At 39.7% G+C, this 25,457-nt stretch overlaps 1 protein-coding gene across 1 annotated transcript in view; it reads right to left on the bottom strand.

The window, feature by feature from the left end:
* LOC119492137 (cadherin-22-like) overlaps positions 1 to 25,457 on the bottom strand; it is a 191,801-nt gene that overhangs the window by 16,922 nt on the left and 149,422 nt on the right. The window contains exon 10 of the mRNA XM_037776526.1: positions 16,057 to 16,178. Within this exon, the coding sequence (XP_037632454.1) occupies positions 16,057 to 16,178 (122 nt within the window). The remainder of the gene's footprint in view (positions 1 to 16,056; positions 16,179 to 25,457) is intronic.

Below are 25,457 nucleotides of genomic sequence, written 5' to 3'. Positions count from 1 at the left end.
CCAGATTTGAACCTGCGACCCTCTTGCTGTGAGGCGGCAGGACTAACCATTGCCACCCTTACCTGTAATTGTGTGAGTAGTATTTGTTGGTGTAAAATATGAAGCTTCCATGCTACAAAAGAAGTGAGTTGATTTTCCTCTTTTGGTTGAGGCTTCTTATTTGTGAAATTAAGATTATAATATGCAATTTCTTTTTGGCAAGTACGTGACACAGAGACACTCAAGCTGTTTCTCATTTCCCGATTTTGTGCTTCCTCGTTTCCTCGATCGTCGCTCCTCTGGCTTGTGACCCGGAAACTTATCTCAGCGCTCCCAACCCGTATAATGCATCTCGAGGAGCGTAGAGGCTTGCCGGAGAAGCTATAAGCGAGGAAACACCGGTGTATCCTTTAGTTTTTTCGGCACCCGCGACGTAAAAGAGGTGTGACACACAGCTGGAATAATCTCAAACCATGGCAGGACTCTATAAATGTAACGTAATGTAATGTTCCTTTTGTTGTTCATTAGTTGTAGTTATTTAAGATGATCAAACTTTCTGCTCTTCATCGTTTATAGGAAACGGCATTCCATAATGACATTTCACGTGTTTATTATTGATTGTAGGCTACACCCAACTCACCTGCTATAATCTTGACATGTTTACAAATGCAAACAGCTTCTGATGGCAAAAAATATTATATGAAAACATTCACTTAAATTCTAATTTGCTGTATTTCATGTTGTCATATAGGTAGGAATGTGTCATGTGTATATAATATATCATTCATATAATCACACGCTTTATTTGTACAGTATAGTACTTTAAATACAAACATCTGTAGTGCTTCACACAATAAAATATGTAAAGGCTGTAATGTGTGATGTGTGTGTGTTAAAAAAAAAATCCGACATCCGTTCATTCTTGTCAAATTATGTCACATTGTGAATTGAATTAGTAATACTAAATATAGCATACAGGTTGTCATGAGACCTGTTATGCTCATCTGACAAAGATCATAAAATACAGCGTATAACAACACAATGGACAGCTGATGCAGCTGTGCCACATGTCATATTTAATTGATGTTGCTTTAAAATGATGGCTGCGAGGCAAGGCTGTCTCATTTGTTAAATGCCTGTTGCCTCAAGTTCTCTCTCCTCGCGTCTCTTCTTTTTCTCCTCCGCTCGCATCTCCCATGGGAGGGACTAAGACGTGAGAAGAGGAGTCGAGGAAAGGAATCAAGGATGTACAAACTATGAAATGGGAAAGGCCTACAGACAACCCTGACAAAGCACCAAGTAAAAATAATTTTCACAGAGCGGATCAGATTTTCCTAAAGCTATATAATGATGTAAAAAATAATGAATTATGACATACTCTTTAATGAAATTATTTTATATTTTTAAGTTCACTATCACTTTGAAAACTCACTAATTAATATGGCATATCTTAATCTGTACAAAAACCAAAGTGTAAAAAAGAAGAAAAAAAGATTTGCAGTTTTACGGGACGTTACGTACCAAACTATTTCTTAGGTAAAAAACGTCTAGCTTTACTTTTCACCCTCTCTAACTTGGAATGTTAGCATTAGCAGTGGTAGAAGAAGTAGGCTACTTCCTAAGTCCTGCATTCAAATCTGTACTTAAAGTGCAGAGTGACCGAGAGGTATTATTAGTACAATGTACTTTAATGTGCTTAAAGGAACAGTGTGTAGGATCTGGCAGTCTCCAGCGGTGATGTTGCAGATTACACTGTGCCAGTGGCCGATGCTAAAAATGTATGTCCCTCTCTAGAGCCAGTTGTTGTAAGAGTAGAGTGTGTGTGTGTACGTGGGAAGTGAGTGGTGAAGCAAGAGAGAGAGAGAGAGCGGCGGCGACGGGAGCGAGTAATGTTATCAACTCCACCCCAAGCAGGAAAAGTTAACAGACTTTGGTTTTTCCGTTCTGGGCTACTGTTGAAACATGGCGGCCGGCTCCATGAAGAGGACCCACTCCATATGTAGATATAAAAGGCTCAATCTAAGCTAACGAAAACTTAACGATTCTTATTTTCAGGTGATTAGACACTAAAGAAAACATATTCATTAATATTATATTCCATTTCTGCAAATAGATCCCCCTACACACTGTTTGTTTTAAGTCTGTTCAAGGTGGAGCTTTCACTCGAATATGATGCTGGATAGTTTAATGAATAATAATGCATCATATTTTAATTGTTATATTTTGAGTCAGATCTTAATCTGCAACGTAACCAATAACATTTCTGTCAGGTAAATGTACTACAATGTTTTCCTTTGAAGTAGAAGTACACAGTGAGTAGTATACAGTATAGTTGCATATTTTTTTAAGTGTTTTGGGGGCCTTTTGTGAGTTATGTGGGGTGCAATGAGTAAGAATCGTAAAATAATTCAATATGTTTCATATCTAAACATCACAATGAATCTATAGCTGTTTGGAGCCCTTTTGGTTTGGGGGCCCCAGGCAGTTGCTTACCTATAATGGTAAAATCTGCCTCTGGCCGTTCTGAAGATTGTAACCAACTGAGTACCCCTCCACTCACTTCTCCCTTTCCAAGACTGTAGTAACGTGAGCCGCCGAGTGCAAAACCGTTGCAAAGCCATCCTTACCATAACAACACTACTTTAGGAGCAACAAATTAGACGGTGGCTGGCGGTACAACGGTTTGACACTCTGCAGCTCACTTACCGCAATTTCAAAAGTGAGTCGGAGAACTACGGTGGCCTTTAGGTAACGTAAAAACATGAGGCTCTCTACAGAGCCAGTGTTTGGTTTGTCCGTTCTGTGCTACTGTAGAAACCTGGCGGAGCAACATGGCCGACTCCGTGAAGAGGACCCGCTCCCTATGTAGATATGAAGGTAACAAAAACACACCGATTCCTAGTTTCAGATGATTATAGCCTAATGACAACATAGTTCTGAATATTATATTCCATTTCTGCTAATAGAGCCTCCTGACATGTTGCACACTGTTCCTTTAAGTTTGCACAGCATTTATCCGTGTGTCCCTCTTTTTATCCCAAACATCAGCTGTGTACATGTACCGTATCTACTGCTGTCGTGTTGTCTATCACAGAATACAGCAGACACGTAGCACAGATGGCAAATGTCATTTTGTCAATAACACAACAATTGTTTTACCCAGGTTTACAGGAAAAGTTGAGAGCTGCCACTGACTTAATGGAAGCTCCATTTCTTTTACTGTATTATACACATTTTGATAGCGCGGGTATTTGTTCAGCGACAGTTCATCCCACTCCTGTCAGCCTTTACAAGTATCTATAGCACTACTCCTACTGCACACAGCTGTTCTCACTTGCCTATTCTTATTCTACACAAAGGGCTTTCTTGACAAAAGATATTGCCTCTGAATGTAAACAACTTACATAATCATCACCAACACCCTTCAATAAGTTGCATGAGGAGGAATCAGAACACAGCAAGAGGCTCATGGAGAGATTTTTCCATTTTCCATCACAAAAATTGTACTTAATACAACATGACTATAACAATTGTGAATGGTAGGTAAAAGAGACTGAGAGAGGCAATCTCTATGACATTGACCACTGGCTTTTTTTTTTTTTTATATCTTTATAGGACCTTGTAAAAAGACCCCCAAATTAACTTTTGCTAACAAAATGTCCCACTAAATGTTATTTTTCCCAGTTGTTAAGCAAGACCAGTTTTATCTTGCAGTAAGCTGTTTGTTTACTGGACCAAACTCTTCCGTCTATCTTTTCCCCTCCACTTCTCTGCCTCTTCAGCTTGCTCTCTCTATTCATCCTTTCCCTCTGATTCCTTGTCCTTTATATTTATCTTCTCCAAAGTATCTCCCTCTCATGCTTGTCGTTCCCAGCAAAAAATGTGTCCTTCATTTATCATCCACCTGCAAATTGATTATTCAAACAACAGTACTATAGATATACTTCACACCCTTCTGGCAAAGACATCTGCTTTATTGTGTAACTTTTTAAGCTCATGTTGCCTGCCTGTGCACGACAGCCTCATTCATTTTATAACACTGCACACAACCCTGAATTATGAGCCTGAGCGGTGGCTATGCATTACTGTGACTAAGCTACTGCCGAGCACACTTCCGGGCCACAATTGTACCTTCACAATAAACAGCTCCTCAGCACTGACGTTGCATCACAGACACAGAACAGGCTTAGTCATACCCACAGCTCAGGGAGGTTGTTTGGGATAATATGGCTTACTTTGTAATTACAAAATGCAACGGTATGATTTCAGGGTAAATCACACGCTTCTTCCTTAGCACGCCGCAAAATCTGCACTCGAGAAACACACGGGAAGAAAACACATGGAAATGAACCAGGAATGACTGCCTGTGTACCTAAAAACAATATCAATACATGCCATCTCGAATCTTACCCATGGTCCAGATTGCTATACTTTCATATACTGTGATGGCTTTTATTGCTTTTTTGAGTGATGCTCTGATTAATAGCACCATACATTCTGTGAAATGTGCAATGCTGTCCAGATTACATTTCTATTTAATATACAGTTTCAGATCTGAGTTGAATCCACAGAAGAATCCAGCTGAGTGTGCTGCCAAAGCAGGCCTGGTCCTATCTTCTCATCATTCTTTGGAGCCCTTTCAGGTTTATTTTAGTATGAAGGTATAGACGAATAATGAGCACAAGAGAAGACACTTAAAGCAAAAGCTTTGTTATCAACTGAGGGATGAATCTACTCATTTCTTTGAAGAAATAGTGAAGATGTCGTAAGTGAGCCATGGTCTGCGTCCTGTGACTGTGCCCTCAGCAGGGGAACTCTCAGGCGGCGTCTCGGGGTGAGCGCAAACTGCTGAGGGAGAGATAGAGAGCGAGGCGAGAGAGGAGAAGAGCGAGCGCGTGGGAGTTTATCGAGCAGCGAGCGAAGCTCCCTCAAGCACAATCACCTAATTAGATTTCTATCTATCAGTCCCCTTTCCTGACCCCCTTAAATCTCCTGCATCTCTGGAAAGCTAGGAGGGGAGACTTTCCCAAAAGTACATCCCATATCATATGCACCAGAGGTGTCTGAAAGGTTAAGGTTGTGAGAGGGAGGTGGCTTTCCCATTCGCTGCAGAAATCAACCATTTCACGATGGCAGCGGGGAGGTAATGAATAAATAAATAAATAAACACACAACTACTTAAAATGGGCTGAGAGAGGTTCATCCCCGAAGCCTGGAATGCACTAAGCTTCGGAGGTGTGTTTTCAAACGCATCCATTATTTTCAGTGGTAAAAAGCATCCTCATAGTGTCCAGTGGTGCATTAAATGTCCCAATGCATTGCTCTGAACTTGATTCAATTTCAGGATGAAAGAATGGTTGGCTGTTTTTTATACTTTTCTGGGGCCACAGTGTCAAAAGAAAAGATCTAAAATAGCCAAGCAAGCAAGCAAATATACTGATACAGTAGATTATGATCATCTAAATTGGTGTGCCCACATTAAAGTAGCTACAATGCATAATTTGATGGATTTTTAATTAGCAAGCATGTAATAAAACCATGTAATCACACACTACATCATTAGCATACACAGTAGGTAGCATGTCAAATTGGCCAGCCATTGAGTCTAGATAGAATAGACTGTGACTGTGACTCACCAGACACAAAGAAAAATATATAGCATTTGTTGTTTTGCCTAAAACCACTCATGACTGCATTTTCCCATCTTGTAGTCATATGAATAAAAACTGTGTTCTCCAGAAAAATGACAGACATGGTGATTGTTTAAAACAATTATGTTTACATTGAGTCACAAAAGGCATAAGTAGGACCATGTTGTTATACTGCGTCAAGTTTTAGAAACAAAAATCTGCTTCTCCTGGCGAAACTTGTTTTTCCCTTCATTTTTTTATTCAAATCAGAAAATCCTCCTATGTGACCTTTTGGATTGCACTGACAACCATAATTTAAGCTTGAGGAATATCCGGCTTCAGAGAACCACTGAAACAGCAAAAGGGCTGCATCAAACGACACACGTCAAAAGTTCCATCTACTGCACATATACCTTTTTGCCGTAAACATTGACATGAACAGGGCAAATCTACAAAAGAAATTGCAAGAAATGGTTAATATAATAGCCTCTCTAGTCTGATGGTTTGTCTGATTCAGTGTTAACATCTGAGAGACAAAAGGAAGAGGCATTTGGTGAGTAAAACAGATGACTCACTCTCCTACTCACGAAGTACTGTCTGGCAAAACTGTGATTCTGTCTGCCTTTTTTTTCTTCGTCTGTGTTAGTTTGCTTCTTCTTTTACTCGTTTCTGTTGTATGTCTTATGTGTATGCGTTTTAGTATCCTTTTTGTATGTGCATGAGGTGAGTAATTGTTTGGCTCACGTGAATATGATGTGATGTGTGTTTCAGTCATGCTTAACATTTAGCTATTTCAAACCGACTCTCCCAGGGGTTGGAGGTTGGCGGTGAAGTGGCCAAACTGAGGTGATCTGTCGCAGTGACCGACTCAGCCAGCTGTGAGACGGCACGGCAGAGCTGACAGGCCTGCGTTACCCCAGGCCATACTTAGTATTTGGCTTTCCACACAGCCTTTTTTTTTCTGCACACATGGCACTATATGATATCTGTCCCTCTGCATTCAGTCAGATAAATACCACGAGGTGGGCGAGGAATGGGCTGAGAGGCGAAGATTGTGTTCACGTGTCATTCAGTGAGGTGCAGCAGATTTGGAAAATGGGCAAATCAGGGAATGAATCCACGATGGTAGAAATCAAGAGGGGATTTAAATCTTGTGAACATCACTAAGCTAAGATTTGCATTATTTTTGTCTGATCCAATACATGGCTGAATGGTCTTACTGTAGTTAAACTGCATCACAACTTAAAACGGCCCAATTAGAAATTGGGTGTTTTGAGCATAGTCAACTGTATGGCACTAAAATGCTCCACTGTTGGCTTTGTTTATGTAGCTATACTTGCAATAAAAAATAATTTTATATTTGCATTTAATGGATTACATAACACTGTTTATATATATATATATATATATATATATATATATATATTATTGGAAATCAATTAACAACACAAAACAATGACAAATAGTGTCAGTGTGTCAGTGTGCTGACTTTACAATGACTTGCTCCAAACTGCATGTGATTATCATAAAGTGAGCGTGTCTGTAAAGGGAGACTCGTGGGTACCGATAGAACCAATTTTCATTCACATATCTTGATGTCAGAGATCAAGGGACCCCTTTGAAAATGGCCATTCCAGTTTTTCCTTGCCAAAATTATGTGTAAATTTGGTGCATTATTACCCTCCTTCATGACATGGTTGGTACCATGTCATACTAGCATATCTCCACTTTAGCTTTAAAACTGAGGGCGCTACAACTTAAAAATCGCAAGTTGCAATAATGAGTTGAAAACATTAGTGGCATTAAAACAAATGTGTTATCGCGTAAACTTTGACAACCTTACTTTAGACACATGGAGTGCAGCTGATGTCATGTTGTTTTGGGGCCCAAATAGTCATCTTTTGCAAACTTGCAAAAAATGCTCATTATGAATCATCACACTTTTTTAGTCCACACTATCTAAAAAGATTGTTTGAGGATTAAGACGTGGCTTTAAGGCAAGGGTAGAATTATATATCATAGTTAGGTTAGCGGAAGGGTTGAGTTGGGTAGTTGTGAGGGTTAAGGTTATGGGCTAGGGAATACATTACATCAATGAGGGTCTTCACAAGCATAAAAGTTTCAATATTTCTGTGTTTGTTTGTGTTGCAAACGGGCAGTTCGAGACAGTTTTTAGGGCCCAAGGCAAAAAAACAGTAGGATGCTCTCTCTGTCTTACTTTACACAGGCATTGCTAATGAGATAAGAACTCGCTTCCAGTCTATGTAATCCAAGAACATTTCAAAGACATGAAAAAATGTGAACTGACCTGAAGAAAGCTTTTGCAATATTTTGTCTTTGTTTCGAATTTCGAGCATTTCTACTCAAGGACTTTTATTCAAAAACTGCACATAAAAAGAGGACAGAAATATATGAACCTGTGCCTCACTGATAAGAAAGCATGTATTTTTGGCATGGTTGTGCACATGTGTTCTACATGATAGCATGATAGACGAGTGAATCCAATCTGTGTTTACTGGGTGCCTTTTCCCTGACATTTATCTCTCTCATTCTTTCTACTGTAATTTCACTTATTTTGCTTTCTCTCTCCATCTCTGATCATCGACCTGCATAAGACCCCTAGAGTGCCCCGTTAATAAAAGGTGAGAAGCTATTTAACATTTTGAGTCATGGCCCTGGCTTGAACTGTCACCAAGCAAAAGCTGCTTAGCCTGTGTCACCCATTTTTTATTTACTTCTCTGCCAACCCTTCCCCCTCCCTCCACATGCATTCTCCCTCTAAACACAAACAAAATAGGTTGTGTTGCCAACTCTCAAATGGGATCATATCCAACCGCAGTTAAAAGGCTTAGGTTAATCTGATTTTCTCTGTGGTTCCACCGAAAGCTAGACCTGAGCCAGAGAGCTGACACTCCATGAACGAGACTGGGTGATAACACAGCACACAACGGGAGACAATGGAACGCTCCTCATTAGCTTAGTAAACCGGGGGTTGATCTAACGTATTAAGACTGTGACAGTGAAGGCTGTGTTTATGCAGCATGTGTGTGTGGGTGTGTGCATGCAATGTCTTCATTTCCTTGTAGCGTGCGTCCGCAAAGGGACAGGCATGTAGGATTGTGTTCATGATGCAATTTGTGAGATGGACAGACAGGCTGACAGATGTGGGGAAAGGTCCCTAGACAGGAGGCGAGTCCCCACAACGTAACTGTGAAAACAGCTTATGGTCCCTATAACACAATATATACAAACACACACACACACACATACACAAAGAACAAAATAACATGGTTATGGTATATGCCTTGTTCCACGGACAGCTTGATTGAACGATTTAGGTATAAAATAAATTACTGTTTACTTATAATTAGCCACAATCAAGTCCTGCTATCAATCAAGTGATACTCATGCCTCATAAGTGGGTGTTAGCTGATTTACAATGTCAACATGGAACTAAAAGACCACTCTTCTGTGAAAAGTTTGAATTTTAAGCCAAGCAATTTGACAGTTGATCCAATTGAAAAGTAACAGGTGTTGTGTTTGCTCTAATTAATTCTGCCACAGTAGCAGGCCTATAAATAAGGTGAAACAGGCTAGACACAGAACAAAGCAGCAATAACCCGTTCTAACTTCAGATCTCCTTTTCACAGAGGCCAGATAATGTGAGCAAAGGGCTCTGGGTTCGCGGCATATTCATATGGCAAAGGAGGACAGTTCAACCAGTGTTTGATGTCTATTCCAGGTGAAAGAAAAATGGACTCAATTATGACTATTTCCAAGAGCGGTCGCCCTGTCCATGTTTCAAAATTGATTAACAACATTCTGGGGAGTTGAAACAAAATTGAGGCTCATTTTACACGCAAACATCTGTTGGCTGATGCTTATATCTCTGGGCTCCTCCTTTGGCAGCTTATTTTACTGAATAAATAAGTGCATCCTGGGATGCAGTAGACATCAAAGTGTTTCAACATATCAGGCAACAGCCCGCAGCTTCAACTCAATGAATTTGACCTCTGAATGTACTGTATATTCTAACGTAAAAGAACACCAGAGAAAATCTCTCTCTCTCTGTGGGGAACATTGTTCTTATGCTAACTTTACACTAGCAAGGATATATAATACATTTATGTTCATGGGCTCACACTAGCCACAACGCCAAATCGGGACAGGGGCGTAAAGTGGTGCCATACTTCCGACGCCCTTGCTCGGACCACACCCACCTTTGAACTCAGCCTTCATTTTGATCTCAACTACAGACCTGTAAAGTTTTGTGATCTTGCATGGCTGTGATGCTATGCTATCACGTTGACAAAATCTGAACATAAAACGGACAATTACGGTCCTTGATTATGATTGGCTGAGTTGCGTTCCAACCCGTCATATAATACTCTACACAGCTGTGACTGTATCACAATAGTATCACTGCGCCAATTAGACAACTATTGTTTCAAAATGAATAACATGATTGAGCACTACTTCAACAATAGCACAATTAATGACAATATCCAGATAAATGTTAATCACCCCAACATTTAAGCATGCTTTCCACTGCGTCTGTTTGTTGCTTGGCAACCGTTCTGCTAAATTTTGCTGAAGAACTACAATGTTTGGCGGAAGAATGACTATTTGTTATAAATTAATTATTGTATTTTTTGTTGCTATGTATTAACTTAATCAAACCTTTCCAGGTATATGTAGTAACAGTTTTATAAAAGCAATAAGCCAGTGATTTACAGTGATTTTACAACAGCTAAGGGGCGCTGTTGGGCACAATGCGGATCCTCTTATGGCTTGTTGCTTAAACAAACAGCTGGCCAAGTACTCAAAACCGCTTCTATGGTGGTTCCCGCTCCAGTAGGTGTCTCCAGGAGCACATTTTGCCATGATGACTCACCCACACTAACTCACAAGGTGAAAACAATACCAATCACATGCTATCGCGGCTGGTAAATATGTACTATTTCCAATTGTAGTCTTTGTCTTCATGTCTTTGCCATTACTACTGTAAATCAACAGACCTGCTTTCAGATAAGAAGACAATGAGTTGAGATTTTATGTGACATTCTTGACTTTCTTTAGTTTGATTCTAAGCAGATACCTTGTGAACATGGTTTTGTGCAAGGCTGGAGACATGATGGACATATGCAACCAATTACTGACATGGTTAGCATCTGTGAAATGTTAATTGAAGCTGATCCTTCAATGTGCTAGTACATTGGCTTGGCATAGCTTTACCCTTATTTGAGTTTGAAATGCACACTCAAGTCTCTTTTACACCTGACCTGTATTTAAGACACAGGCCGATTGCACAGACCACTATGTGGACTACTCAAAGATATTGTTGGTTATAATTAAATACGTTGTGCAAATCCTGTGTGACTCAGTTGTATGAATTAATAAAATATGAATGAATAAACAACAAATAATTAATTGGGCTATGTTAGCCCTGCATTGTTCACATGCTGCCTCATACATAATGGCATAATGGCAAAATTAAAGGTTCTTTGCAGGTGTGGGTGAGTTTGTGGCTGATATTTCAGAAAGTGGCACAGAGCTCCTCTGTGTTGTAGAGGCAGAATGATGAGAGGAATTTATGCATCAATTCATCATTGGCAGAGATTCATAAAGGCCGTGTGACATCATCTTGTTTGCTCCAAATCCCTGGACCTGTGCAAGTGCTAGCTTGAATATCGGATGTTGCCAAATGCTCCGATCGGACAGTTGCCAAACAACTCGATTACCTCTCAAGAGACCAAAGGGTTTTAGACGAGGGCAGAGTGCCAGCACCTCAGATTTTTCTCCGAGTATTGTGAATCAAAATTTCACTTATTGACGGAGAGGAATTCAGTAGCATTAAACTGACTTCTGTTTGCGAGGCAATTTTTTGGTTCAGTGCTGTTTATCCTGTCGTTACTTCAACTTTTATTGGTCTCGCTTCAATGAAAAAGTGAATATATATGATATATGAGTAATTCATTCAAGTGAGTTGCTCATTCACTTCTCTCTCCGAGTTGGAAGGCCAACAATAGAACGGCTCTATCCTTGCCATTAATCAGAGAAGAAATGCTACAAATACCTGCTCTCTGCACTAGCGTAGATGCAGCGAATCCACGGACCCAAAACATTTTCTTCACACCACTCACTCCATTTTTTCAAAGGTAAAGATGCAGTGACTGACAACAACTGGTGGAAAACAGTTTTTATTTTGATATATTATTCTGAAAATAACATGGAGGAGAAAATTGTTTCCCCCATACCCCCAGTGGTTACCCCTGAGGCTGAAAATGAGCATTAGAAAGCCTTTGACCCAAGGCTAACGCATTTTCATTCAATCTCGGCAGCGGACTCCGACAGAGCTCCCCACAACAACATACAAAAAGAGACTCTACAGAGAAGAGACAAAAAAAAACAGAATACAAAAATCGAAATTAAATTGAACAGATATTGTCAAATGTTCCTGTCATTTGACGGCCTATTGTAAATGGACAGTCATAAATACAGAAAAAAGACAGACAGACAGAGAAGTAGACAGATAAACAGATTTAGAGATTGCGATGAGGCTGAATGTCACATTCTCCTGTATGTACTTTGGTTTGTAATTATGAAATATTTCGCTGCATTTCTCTCTAATGACAGCATTAAAACCTTGTCTTTTACAATGCTGGGAGCCAGCAATGATCTTTTTGCTGGAAGACTAATCATCTCTGTGTGATTAGGAGCTGAAGGTTAATGTGGGCTCACGCGGATGGGAGAGAAAGCGAGGTGGGAGTGAGGGTGATCAGACCAGACAATGTTCCAGAAAGGCGCAGGCGGGCAGCGTTACAGAGGCACAGGGGGGCTATAAGTGGTTAAGAGTCTGTGGATCAAGGGGAGGGGAGGCCTGAGTCTCATTACACATGTAAATGCAGCTTCCAGCACGGAGGCCCCACTTTAAAGCCTTGCTTTTTTAATTATTCCTTTGCTCTGCACATGATAATTGGGTTTAACTGAGCCCAAGGCCTGTTGACTGTGTAAGGAGAATAAAACACCCTAATGACTTTGTCCATTTTTAATGGTGATACCGGATTGGTATTACCCTTTGTCTTGATTTTTCAAACAGACTCCCACTGATTGATTAGTGCCGGGTAATGATGCGCAATTTAATTCTGTCACCTGTTTGCCATTTAGAACTTTATGTTCATTTGTGCTAATTGCTGTATCACTGTTTGTGGGTCACGGTTTAACAAAAAACTACCATAAGCAGAACTATATTTTTGACTGTGTAGCTTTTGTAACAATTGGTAATAATTAAAGGGGACCTATTATGCTTTTGTGCTTTGTCCCATTTCCTTTAGCATGGCAGATAGTTATTTGTGCATGTCAAAGGTCTGCAAAGTTACAAAGCCCAAAGTCCACGCCAGCGAGAGTTACTCTCCCTCATAGAAATGCTGCTCCTGAACTGCCTGAAACGCCTTGATTGAAGTCCCGCCTTTTCTTGCGTAACGCGGTGATGTCACCAAGTAACACATTTACATAACAGCTAGTTTGGCATGCCCTCAAATAAAGCTAGAGCGGAGCTGGATTGGTTTGGTTAACCAATCAAAACCGTGGGCCAGCTGACCAATCGGAGCAGACTGAAAAGAGGTGCCGCAGCACAGCCGGTATGAGAAAAGTAAAGGGTTTTTTGAACATTAAAGCATGTAACCATTTTCAAGTAGAAACCCAAAATACAAGTACTTTGAAAATAAGCATAATAGGTCCTCTTTAATGATTGATGGTGTTTCGTAAATAGCTTGTAAAATCACATGCACAAATATTTTTGGCAGGCAATCATACAAGCTGTGTATCCATTCAAATGTGAATTCCCTCCAGTCCATTCTTTTTAGTTTAAACAACCACAGCGCTGACATAGATAGAAATCCAATATTGAAATCTGTGAAATATTAATCCTACTGACTTTTAATCTCCATCCAGAAAGAAAAAAAAAACAAAACAAATAAATAAATATATTCTTTGGAAAACAGTTTGTTTCTGGCACTCTATCTGATGCTCTTTGGCAAATTGGGCCTTTGCCCGAAAGCTGAGTTATAAATTGCCTTCTGTATGAAGTGTCAGATAGATCATAGTGTGCAATTGAAAATGATACAAACCAGAAGTATGGAAATAATGAGGCGGTTATAGAAGGATAAGAAAAAAGATGGTGAGTGTGAGTAGGACAAAAAATCCATACAGAAATACAGCATATGTGTTAAAATACTTTAAAATCAAGGTTCATGTCTTGGCTTTCAGCAAATGGCTCAGGTGTCATAGGAGAGATATACGACCACCCGTTATAATGTGACCAAAGTTATGAAGGTCACGGGATGACACCTGAGCAAACCGTGAAGTTAAACGGATACTGAAGGTCAACAATGAATCTACACTCTGAAAATTCAACAATACATTGTGATATGGTCTTTTGCTTTGTTGTATCGATGCACTGGCACAGATACTGCATTGTTAACTTAATACTGATGTACAGGCGTATCCTTCTGTTACTCCTGACATTTTTTCTTAAAACTCTTCTGCTTTCTGGCTGTTCTGCCTTTTGCCAGTTTATGGTTTTACATTTTAATGACAATACTAGGGGCTGTCAAAGTTAATGCGATAATAACACATATTTGTTTTAGCCCCACTAATTTCTTTATTGCATTAACGCAACTTTGGAGGTTGTGAAGAGTGAAGATACTGGCATCATCTGAAAAAGAAAACCTAAGGAATCCAGTGGTGACAACCATGTCATACACTTGTTGCAAAGGAGGCTAAATAACGCTCAAAAGGTATGATACATTTTGAGGAAAAACTGGCATGGCCATTTTCAAAGGGGTCCCTTGACCTCTGACCTCAACATATGTGAATGAAAATGGGTTCTATGGGTACCCATAAGTCTCCCCTTTTACATACATACTTACTTTATGATAATCACATGCAGTTTTGAGGCAAGTCATAGTCAAGTCAGCACACTGACACACTGACAGCTGTTGTTGCCTGTTGGACTTGAGTTTTCCTTGTTATGATTTGAGCATATTTCTTTATGCTAAATGCAGTACCTGTGAGGGTTTCTGGACAATATTTGTCATTGTTTTGTGTTAGTAATTTATCTCCAATAATAAATATATACATAGAGTTGCATAAAGCAAGCATATTTGCCCACTCCCATGTTGATAAGCTTATTAAATACTTGATAAATCTCGCTTTAAGGTACATTTTGAACAGATAAAAAATGTGCGAGGAATTCGCAATTGATTGCGATTAACTATGGACAATCATGCGATTAATCAGGATTAAATATTTGAATTGATTGATAGCTCTAGACAATACATGTTTATGCTACTGTTATTTAGTGCTCTTCGCTATATCACACATCATAGAATGGCTGTATCATTTCATGTTCCGTCATGGTGCAAGTAACACCTGAACAACTTGATGTCTAAAACAAGAAAAATGCAGATTCACTTTTTTTAAAAAGGCTACGTGTGAAGCCGATCAAGCTACTAATTTAGAGAGAAGCCGGTGATCATGCTGCTTCCTGTGAGTCACTTTAGTCTAAATCAAATGAGCTCAACAAAGGATACTGGGTCTCCATATCAGACACCTTCATTGACGTTGATCCAAACTGTCCTTCTGTCTAACAATATTTTCAGTGAAGATAACGGTCAGAATTGGGAAAGCTGTCTTTGTTTCTATTCTTCCTGGCTGACTCGCTTAAAGCTAAGGTTGGAAGCTTTGGCTTCTTGGAATAGCGACCAATGAAAATTAAGAGTATTAATAATTGTCTCTGTCTATTTCTACTTACATGGTGTTTAATATAATGTTAGAATTGATTTGAATGGAGCTATGTAACCTCAATATTTGCGTGATACTTGTTTAATGTATGAATTGTTTGCTTGCTCATCTACTTCCTCCTACAGTACTATTGTAATTAATGTGTGCAATGGAAAAATCAATCACCGATGTTCTAATATACTACCCACAGCTGAGTACACTTCAGTTTGCTTCACATCAATAATTAGCTTTGAGTTTTGTACACTAATGAATGCAGTGTGCTCAATATTGTGTGGGCTGTGTGCTGTTTTTGGTGCTGCCTTTCAGACTGAATTACCCACAGGTAATATGTTTCTTTGTGGCATTGTTACAAGTATGTTTTTTATGATGTTAATGTAATGTATTAGTGCTTTGGCACAGAACTGTTTTTTTTGTTCAAGTGCCCTAACTCCTGCCTCTTCATTACCATCATCAGTAATGAAATGGAGGATCAATCTGTGAAGCTACAATAACTTCATCAACCTTCATCTTTAACTTGTTGCTTAGCAAGCATATATCATGACATTTTGTCCATCTCATTTTGACTTTTTAAATGTACAGATCTAATTCTGACTGTGAAAATGCATATTAAAAGTATTCTAATTTTGAATCGGGAAAAACTTACCTGGCCTGGTTTGGCATCTTCACATATGGAGGCTTCGTACGGTGTAGCCAGTTCAGGAGGATTGTCATTCACATCCAGAATCCGAATACTCACTGCCGAGTGGGACGCCATGGTGTGGTTCTCTATAACGAGACAGGAAGAAAACACATTAACGACGTCTGTCTTGACACATTTTGATAACCGTAAAGAGCTGTAGCAGGTGTGCTTTTGCATGACATTTTAGCTTGCAACAACATTTACAACAAATCACAATGAGTATAGTGGTTGGATAAAGTAACACATAACACCATCTCCTAGTAACTGAGTGACTGAGGTTCTGATCCTGGTTGTTTCTTAAGTAACAGGGTGTCTACACCGGAGGCGTTTCAGTTACAGTTTTCAGTCGTCCGTCTTGTGCGCATCCGAAAATACAGATCTTCTTTTTCTTGAATCAATAAAGCTCTCTACACTAACCGCGTTTCACTTGTGCTTTATGCTTACACTTCAATTTTCTTCAGACTTTTGTAACTACAGGGATAAGGCTGTAAGCACACTGCCAAAATGCAACTGACCACACAGCAATCCTAAATAGATCCGTAGTAGATTGACAGAGGATGTCAGCTGCTGCTACCATTCTGATTGTGACATATACTGGCGTAAGGGTCCATGAGCAAGACCCTTAATAATCATCTTGTCTGCCTTTAGTATGAGCGAGACAAGACTCAGATGGATGCAATTTCCCACAATAAAGCAGACAGTTGCTTTGGCATTGTGGCTAAGTGCTGAAGGTTTTAATCTAATGCCTGCTCAAATTGCACTCATAACCTGAATAACACTTTCTGGCACCGGTGAGTGACATGAAAATGGTACCAGAGATTCCATTTTTGTCTCCATGTCCTCACTATCTGATGATGACACTACACTATATAGTTGTTTAATAGTCTGAGTGTGAGAGGCACAGCTCAGCACGACGATAACGACAAATAAAATGCTTTTGACAAAATAGCAAATGAAGAGCTGTAATTTGATTTCTCATGACATTTTCAACTAGATAAAATACGAGGAATAACATCACAATGCACTCTCAAGACATTTTTCTTAATGGGCCAGAATATAAACGTGTGAGTGGAGAAGATTAAATAATTAGTACAAGCAAAACCCACTTCAAATTATCTCGACTTCTCCTTGAATCTTAATTCCCATTCGTAATCATATGATAATGTCTGATGGAGTTTCCATTTTACTCATAAAACACTATGTATAGTACAGAAGGGAGCCTGAGGCCCCCAGCGTGTGCTGTGCGCGGGTGTTTATGTGAGAGGTGAGTTAGAGAGAGAGAAATGGAAAGAGAGAGAGAACATTATCTCTGTGTTAAATGAGTGATCTGGTCGCTTCAAGTGTTGGTCTGGATATCCTGGTTAATTAGAGTACATAGCTTATGAATAAATCAGTATACACAGCTGTCACCACCCAGTTCATGCGCCCTACAGAAAATGTAACAACATGCAGCTATTGGCAATTATCCAATGATGGAAAAAAAAAAATGCACATAAATCCTTGCAGTAAAAGGAGCTTCGGTGAATGAATTTAAATAGTCGTAATTATGTAAATATTGCGGATAGTTAAGTGCAATTAAGTGAACTCACTCTTAAGAATGAGGACCTTCACTTTCTGAAATGACTGAGGCATGTACTTGTGAAAGCTAAATTAAGTGCTCCGGGTTAGTGTTTGCATTTTTAATGGTTAGTACGGTATTAGTAACAAACTACTGCCATTTGATAAATGCAGAGAAGAAAAAGTCACACTAACTCTTGTAAGATGGCAGTGCCTTATATATACTAAATCTAACTCTACCTTTTTTCTTTTTTTACTTTGCACCAAAAGGTTCTACGCAGTGTTTGCTACAATTTTGACCTTTGGAAGTCTGAGTTAAGTGCCGAAAACAAAAAAATGATTTGTTTCTTGATCTGCTATCCCTAACACAAAGGTATGCATACATTTGGGAAACTACCACAACTCGGTTAAGTTTAGGGAAATCCTGTAGACAATGTTAAGGTTTGGGAAAGATCCCCTTCATAATTAAAATACACAAATGTTGACTGTTGGTAGACCTAACATTGATTCTGTTTTACCACTGTAAATATGTATTTTCAATTAAAAAAAACATTTCCTTTTTGCATGGTTGCAAGAGGACAGCTAGGAAAAACTACAAATTGGTATTTTTACTAATGATAATGCTGTTATTTCCTATAATTGCAACGTGGTCTTCTATTGGCCCTGGAGACTGGACTGATGTCCTTACAAAAACCCTCAACTTATCTTTACAAAGTCAGTCTCTTATTCTTTTGGGTCTCAATGGTCACCTCCCCTCTAATTTGTATCTTCACGGCAATTTTTGAAATTAGTGTTCCATAAAGAAGACATTGAAGCTTAAAGGGTGACATGTTTGGAGGCGTGTTTGCTGTAATTGATAAATCTCCTCCACACTCAGCCGTGGTAATTGCTGCTTTCTTGCCCCACCTCAGCTCCACCCAGTTTCCTCTTTGTTGCCCACGTTTGGATTATTCTGTCTCCGGAAACTTGTCGCAAGGTGATGTAGAAGGGTAAACTTCAGGCTTCAAAAAGTATAACAAAAACCTGTGGACAAACACAGAGACACTGGGCCTCATGCAAGAACCACTCGTACAAACAGATTCGTCCCTACAGTAAGTGGCTTGTACGAATGATTTAGGCGAACTTGTCGCATTCACCAATTTTCTCGTACTTTGAATTTTTTCTTATAGCTACGAACACAATTTACAAGTGGTCCAGACCTGTTGAAGGAGTCATGTGCAATTAGACTGCTGTTATCCAAACCCAAGTGTTTTACTAATTGATTGTATATTTCATTCCAATAATGAAAAAATAAAAATAAAAAAAATAAAATCCTATATAAATGAAATAATATAATAATCATAATAATTATGTTGACATTATCCTGTTTGACTCTGCAATTAAAATTATAATATAATTCTAAATGTATTCATATAGCCCAACGATATCATCATTAATTTAAACTGGCCATTAATGCTATTGTATAACTCTACTATATCAATATGAACATCTTAAACTGCAAAACGACTTAAATTATACACTAATTGAAGGTTGATTTATCGCTGTATATAATAAAGTCAACGGGTGTATCCAGGTCATGGCGTCATGGCTGACTTACTTCCTTACGAATGCGCCCTCATTTACGCACATGTGGCATTCATCATGTTTACGCAGGTCGTTTACACGGTTACCTGAAGTTCCTGAATCTAACACGACACACTCGTGCCAACGGTACAACAAAAATTAAGAGAAAGTTAAGATAAGAATACGAAAATGTTTTTGCATGAGGCCCAATGTGTCTATGATTTTCTTAGGTCTATGAACAGGACAGATGACATACAGATGGGCCACAGGTCGGATAGAAGAAAAATGACAAGAAAGATTTACCAAAAACAGCCAGACAAAACCGATAATCAACAAACTTTTGTGGGCAAATTCTGAATCTCTCTCCCTCTATCTCACCACACAGTTTGGCCCACCAGTGGCAAGGCAGCAAATGAGAACGCTAGTCTCAACTAATAGCATAATCCTCACATCAATGCAGGGTTTTAATTGACTGCTTTTTTGCCAGAGCAGCAAGAAACATAAATGCAGAGAGCGCACAGAGATATCTCCTCTCTTCTCCCTCTTCTTCTAATTTCGTCGTCACATTATGCTGCTGTCCCCACTGTGCCAGAATGAAAACCAGCAATCATCAGATGTTACACATTTTACATTTAAATTCCCAGAATTGAAAACAGATGAAACAATAATAGAAAGCCCCGCCTCCAACCACCCCAAAACTCCCTCCATGGGGGAAAAAAAAGAGTTATTCAGTGAGACAGGTTCATTCAGCTGGACCAAGTGGCGCCGTTCTAAATCTGTCTTCAGATACAGAGGAAGAATAAAGGGATTTCAACAGATTATTGGCATGCTCTGCATCTGTGCGGCACTCACCAGCTGTTGCGAATCTTTCAGAATGACTGCATAGTAGATCTCTCAGGCACTGCATTATACTGACATAACTTCAGGGAAGACAGATAGAGGATGTGAGCGTGTGTGTGCACACGTCTTTGCATACACGTGCTTGCATGTGTGTGGGTGTCTGGCTGTCAGGAGTCGCATGCTCCTTACGACCAAATGGCTCATCTTCTTTGCTGGAGGAAACAGTTTGGTTTAAAATGTCACTTTTGTCAGGAGGGGAAATTGAGGATACGAATGTACTCAACAGCGTCTGCTTCTGGTTTCTTTACTGAGCCAGAGGCCTGGCCACGTAGGCACAGAGACTACAAAGTATTACAGTCATTTTTCTTCAGTTTGCATTGTTCTGATCTTACACAGACTCACCAGCGTACAACCAAAGTCTCTTTACAGCACTTTGAGTTTTTGTGTGTTTAAGAACTAACAGCTGTAAATGTTTTGTGAGTAAATAAAACATTATAAATAATTCTAGACCATCTGAACACACTGAATAATATATACTGTTTGAAAATATTTTGAAATTGTCAAATAATGTCGCAAACGCATTAAATAGATACAAATAAAATTCCACAATTACCCTCTTTTCAAAGACAAAATATTTTCACAAAAGCTACCAGATCAGATTCAGGTGCTGATCCCCGTATGCAGTGACAGCCACTCATTTCCATTACAATATTCAGACAACAAATACGGAAACTTATTTCCACCACTATCAAGATTAAACAGATTTAGCAACTGGGAACACACGCATGTCTGATACACCAAGGAGAATCAAAACAGGCTTCTAAATGCAAAGGTTTTCTCTGTAATGCGCTCTTCATTCATTTCCATGACAAAAAAAACCCCTCACGGACAAAATGAATGCAAACAATAATCTCGCTAAACCCATAGCACCAAACTAATAAATAAAATACCAACTGGCTTTCCATCCAAACACCAAGTGAGACGCACTCACTGTATATGCTAAATAAAACATACTATACACACTAAGGGCCCTTTCTAACATCAGGCGCAAAGTGGAGCTTTTCAGACTGACACAGTTATCATTCTCACACCCAGCACCCACGTTGTGTAAGTAGCAAATGTACTTGTGCCCATCTGTGCGCCCATGGGTGTGTTGGTCTTAAAATGAGGTGTGGTCAGGTGCTTTGTTGGCACATTGCACCATTGACCAACAAAAACCTGGTCTAAAGTCTGGCGCATTATTCAGATAGTAAGATGCGTCTACATAGACAGGTTCACAACACGCACACACTCTGCTTGTTAAACACAGGGACGTGCAGCAGCTCTCTTCAGTTAAATACAGTCGGCGGTAGTTTATACCATGTTTATACCATATATACAATGTTTATATTTTTGTTAAGGAAAACAGAAAATTCAGGCGGCAGGTGACAATTCAAAATATAATATAATATAATGAAGTAAGGCCTTAAGACAGTCTGTATTGCTCAACCTGCAGCACTCTCAGCGCTCTTCCAGTCACTGGCTTGACCAGAGAGTTCACAGTGCACACACGCCACGTGTCATCCCTTTGTTTGTGCGAGTGTAGTCGTAGGCTACTTGAAAGTTTGCGGCCCTCTCCCCCTAAACAGCGGCATTTTGAGGCTGATGTATTTGTGTGTTACACACCGCCTCTCCGGCAGTGCCCGGCTGCAAGCCCGTGCGTAATGCATCTCTAGAGGATTCTGCTCAGCTGCCCTCCCGTGGGTTGCTTCGGAGAGCAATACAGTTTTCATTATTTATCAATACAAGTTTATCATATTTAGCCCCCTCTATGCCGTCATCAGTGCATTTGCTCATATGCAGTCAAATGGAGTTGCTGATGGAACAGATGAGTGGGAGACGGCGGAGGCAGAGGGTCCACCGGCCAAGCACCACATCTACTCGCGTACTTTCTCTTCGCGCACGAGCAGATCTGTTTCCTCAGCAATTTGACGAATCCGCCTTTTAAATGTGCGGGTAAACCTGACTTTTAAAGGGTCTGGTTTAATTCCTTACACCCAAAACATACCTATGATTAACTAGTGACTAAATGCAACCCTTTCGCCCCTTGCGCCTTACTTTGCGCTGCTTAACTAGCAAAAGTGGAGTTGGACGCCATGAACTAGTCCATGCGCCATAGATCGCTTAAATAGGGCCCTAATTGATGCTTCCTAAATATCACAGAAATGATGAAAAAAGAACTTGCACTGACATTTCTTCATAAGGAAAATGTTTCAAAAACCAAACCTTATCCAGATTCATATTCCTTGGGGAACATTGTTGTGGTCGAACAATGTGAGGTGATTAAGTTTTGTGTCAATGCTGGAAGTTTAGAGTCACAAAATCCTAAAACAATGACATCTTGACGGCAAGGACAGCTATGGTACATTTTAAGTTTTGACCATTCTGGCAGCAATCTCCTGTTAATCTCCTGGCTGAGGTATCCACACAGTCTCGGTAAGTCACACATGAGGTGCCTCACTGCTATCAAGACACATCTTACAATGTAATACAAGACTGTTTTGTCAATATCACAGCTGGGCAATGCTGCCAGAGTTGCCCTTTACCTCACAGTGTCTCTGCCAACACACCTCTGCTGGTGAGTGAAAACTGTGAATTGACTCTATCATCCAATCGGTGTGATGCTGTTTTTGGTCTTGGCAATGAGGAGCAATCCCAGTTTAGAAAACTCGTCAAATGCTTCAGTGTGAAGATATTTTACACCCCTTCAGACTTACACGCTGTTTTCATAACAGTCAAATAAGTAATGGTAATCAGTGCAATAATGTGATTATGAACAAGCTGCACTCCAGTGGTGGATGCATCAAGTCTCATCAAAATGCACTGAGTGGAGTTTCAATCATCAATGCATAAATGATAAAGAAGCAACCAAACAAAAAGTTCACTTCATATTCATCCCAGTGAAGACTGCTCCTCTATAAAGCACATCAATACACAACAAACAACACCATTTACATAACGCTGATGACTGTCGTGTCTATGTAACCATTCATCTTTACAATATTCTGAGACTAATGCAATGCAAGTGAGCAATCCTGTGGCCTTGAATGCTAGAATTTTCCCACAAGCACTCTCTCTACATGCTTAATATCAGGGGTCTCCGACCTTTTTTCCCCTGAGAGCTAATTTGATCGTCAATAGCAGCAATATCTGTTTTAATTGTATGGTCCTTTAATAACGTTTCAGCCACTGCAGTCATTGCCTCTATTTCAATCCCGCCATAGGCAAAGGGCTTTTCGTGTTTTGTTACGATGTGCACCACAAAATTAAGTCTCTGTTGCTGCGTTGGCCTTCTTCGTCAGTTTGGTAAACAGAGACTGTTGTCTTAAAACATTGTTTGTTTTCAGCAGGTCGCATTTGCGACCAAAAATCTGTCGAGTGCGACTAAATATTTTCATTGGGCGCACCGATGCGCCTGACAGGTCTGTCTCTGTGTGTGTGTGATTGTCAAATGGCACCCTGTAGCCTACTCCTCCTCGAGCATCACAACCATAAAACATACTGGTAATTCAAAATGAAGAGAACTAGTGATTGTTTTTTCGTCAAGAAAAATGCTGCTGTGCTCGTTACACCTGTCCCCGGCCCTGAACGACCCAGACCAGACCGGAATCACCGGCGGAGCACTGCACCACCACCTGTCTCCCCGGTCCCCGTAAGATGCCTAAACCTGAACACGGTGCAGGATTCATTTCACAAGTGGGGAGAGCAAAAAGTGTGACACTGCTGTACATTTAATAACACAAGGCAACTTTACCGCTAGTTTCTTCTCTGCTCCGACAATCGCCAAACAGCTAATCTGCTCGAAGCGCATCTCTCTCTCTACAGCTTGTCCACTCACTCGCTACGTACACATTACATCACACTACTCTGATACCAACGTAATGTGTAAGCATGTGGATACCTGACGGTACCGTAGGTTGACTGTTAAACTCACTATCGACGCGTCCAGGTGACCCACCCTATTTTTTTTCCTGATAATGCTACACTGTATCAACAAATCTGTGTTGAAATCAGCAGGACAACAGCTTAATGGGAGGTGCCATTGATTTAAAGTTATGACGTGTTCAGGCTCTAGGATGAGTATTGGGTTCTAACGTTATCATGATGTGTTCAAATGTAATTTTGTAAAATGTAGTATTTGTCGAGAAACTTGAATAAATCCAGTTGTTCGAAGGGGGATTTTTTCCACAGCAATATAAAATAGGTATTAGAGAGGGAATTATGACCTGTTTAACTTCCTAACAAAAACCAGAATGCAAGCTGTAATAAAGGAGTGGATGTTGAAGTGCATGGGATTTATTATTTTCACATTTCACATTCACGTAAAAGAAACCCATTCCTCATGAAGATTTGTTGCCTATTATTGGCCTGGCTATTTTCTGCGGTCATTGTCAAATCTGGTGTGTGCTTGCTAGTTTACTTACATCACCCAATGTTACGGCGTCACTGATGTAACCAAACATGAAAGCAGCGTAATTCGTTTAATTGACAGCTGATTGGCAAATAATCATTTTGTGTCAGAAGGGGGCAGGATGTCTGTGAATTTGATTGGATAGAAATTTAAAAAGGACTTTGTGTTATCAAGTTTATGGACATATTCTTAGCAAGCCACTCAGAAACGGGTAGCAAGCTACTGGTAGTTCACGCTCTGCTTGTTGGAGACCCCTGCTGTATATATGCATAATAAGGTTTTTCGTTCCTATCACCCACACTGTTGTTGGTGAAAGCTCTTTTAAAATGTCTGCACCGTCATCTTTGAGTGAGCTACACAAACATTTTAAACTAGATTATGTACTTGTCCTGGCACTGAATGAAAATTCTTTGGTTGATGTAACTTGTTTGTTTTAAGGCTGTTGTCACATTTATGTGAAATGTTTTATGTTTTTATGATGTTTTTAACTTTTTGCTGTTTTTTTTTAAAGCCTGTTATTTGTGTTTTTATGTTGTTATCTTGCAAATGAGATTCAAAATATCAATGGGATTATCCTGGCTAAATAAAGGTTAAATAAAAATAAATAAAAAATAAATGACAAAAAAAAAAAAAATTACTGTATGTTAACCTACCAAATGTAGGAAAACAAAACACATCATACAACTGTTTGAGTATTCAGGATCTCCTTCTTCTCCGCAGCTAAACTGACAGTAAGGACATGTAAGTAATTATATAACAGGACAGACTAACAGGTCAAAGCCTCTAGTCTGTGATGACACATTATTATGTCTCCCCATCCTTGTTGACAGATGTGCCTCGCACTATAGCATTTTATCCATGCAGAGCACTTTAAACACTCTGTGGTGCACAGTTTGTACAAAATAACATCCTCTGATTTGTACTTTAACCAAATTTCATCTCATTTTGACTCCCA

Source organism: Sebastes umbrosus, chromosome 1, assembly GCF_015220745.1.
Source record: "Sebastes umbrosus isolate fSebUmb1 chromosome 1, fSebUmb1.pri, whole genome shotgun sequence".
NCBI classification, from domain to species: Eukaryota; Metazoa; Chordata; class Actinopteri; order Perciformes; family Sebastidae; genus Sebastes; species Sebastes umbrosus.
Note: the sequence above shows the minus strand (reverse complement) of the source record. Positions and strands in the feature narration are given on the sequence as shown.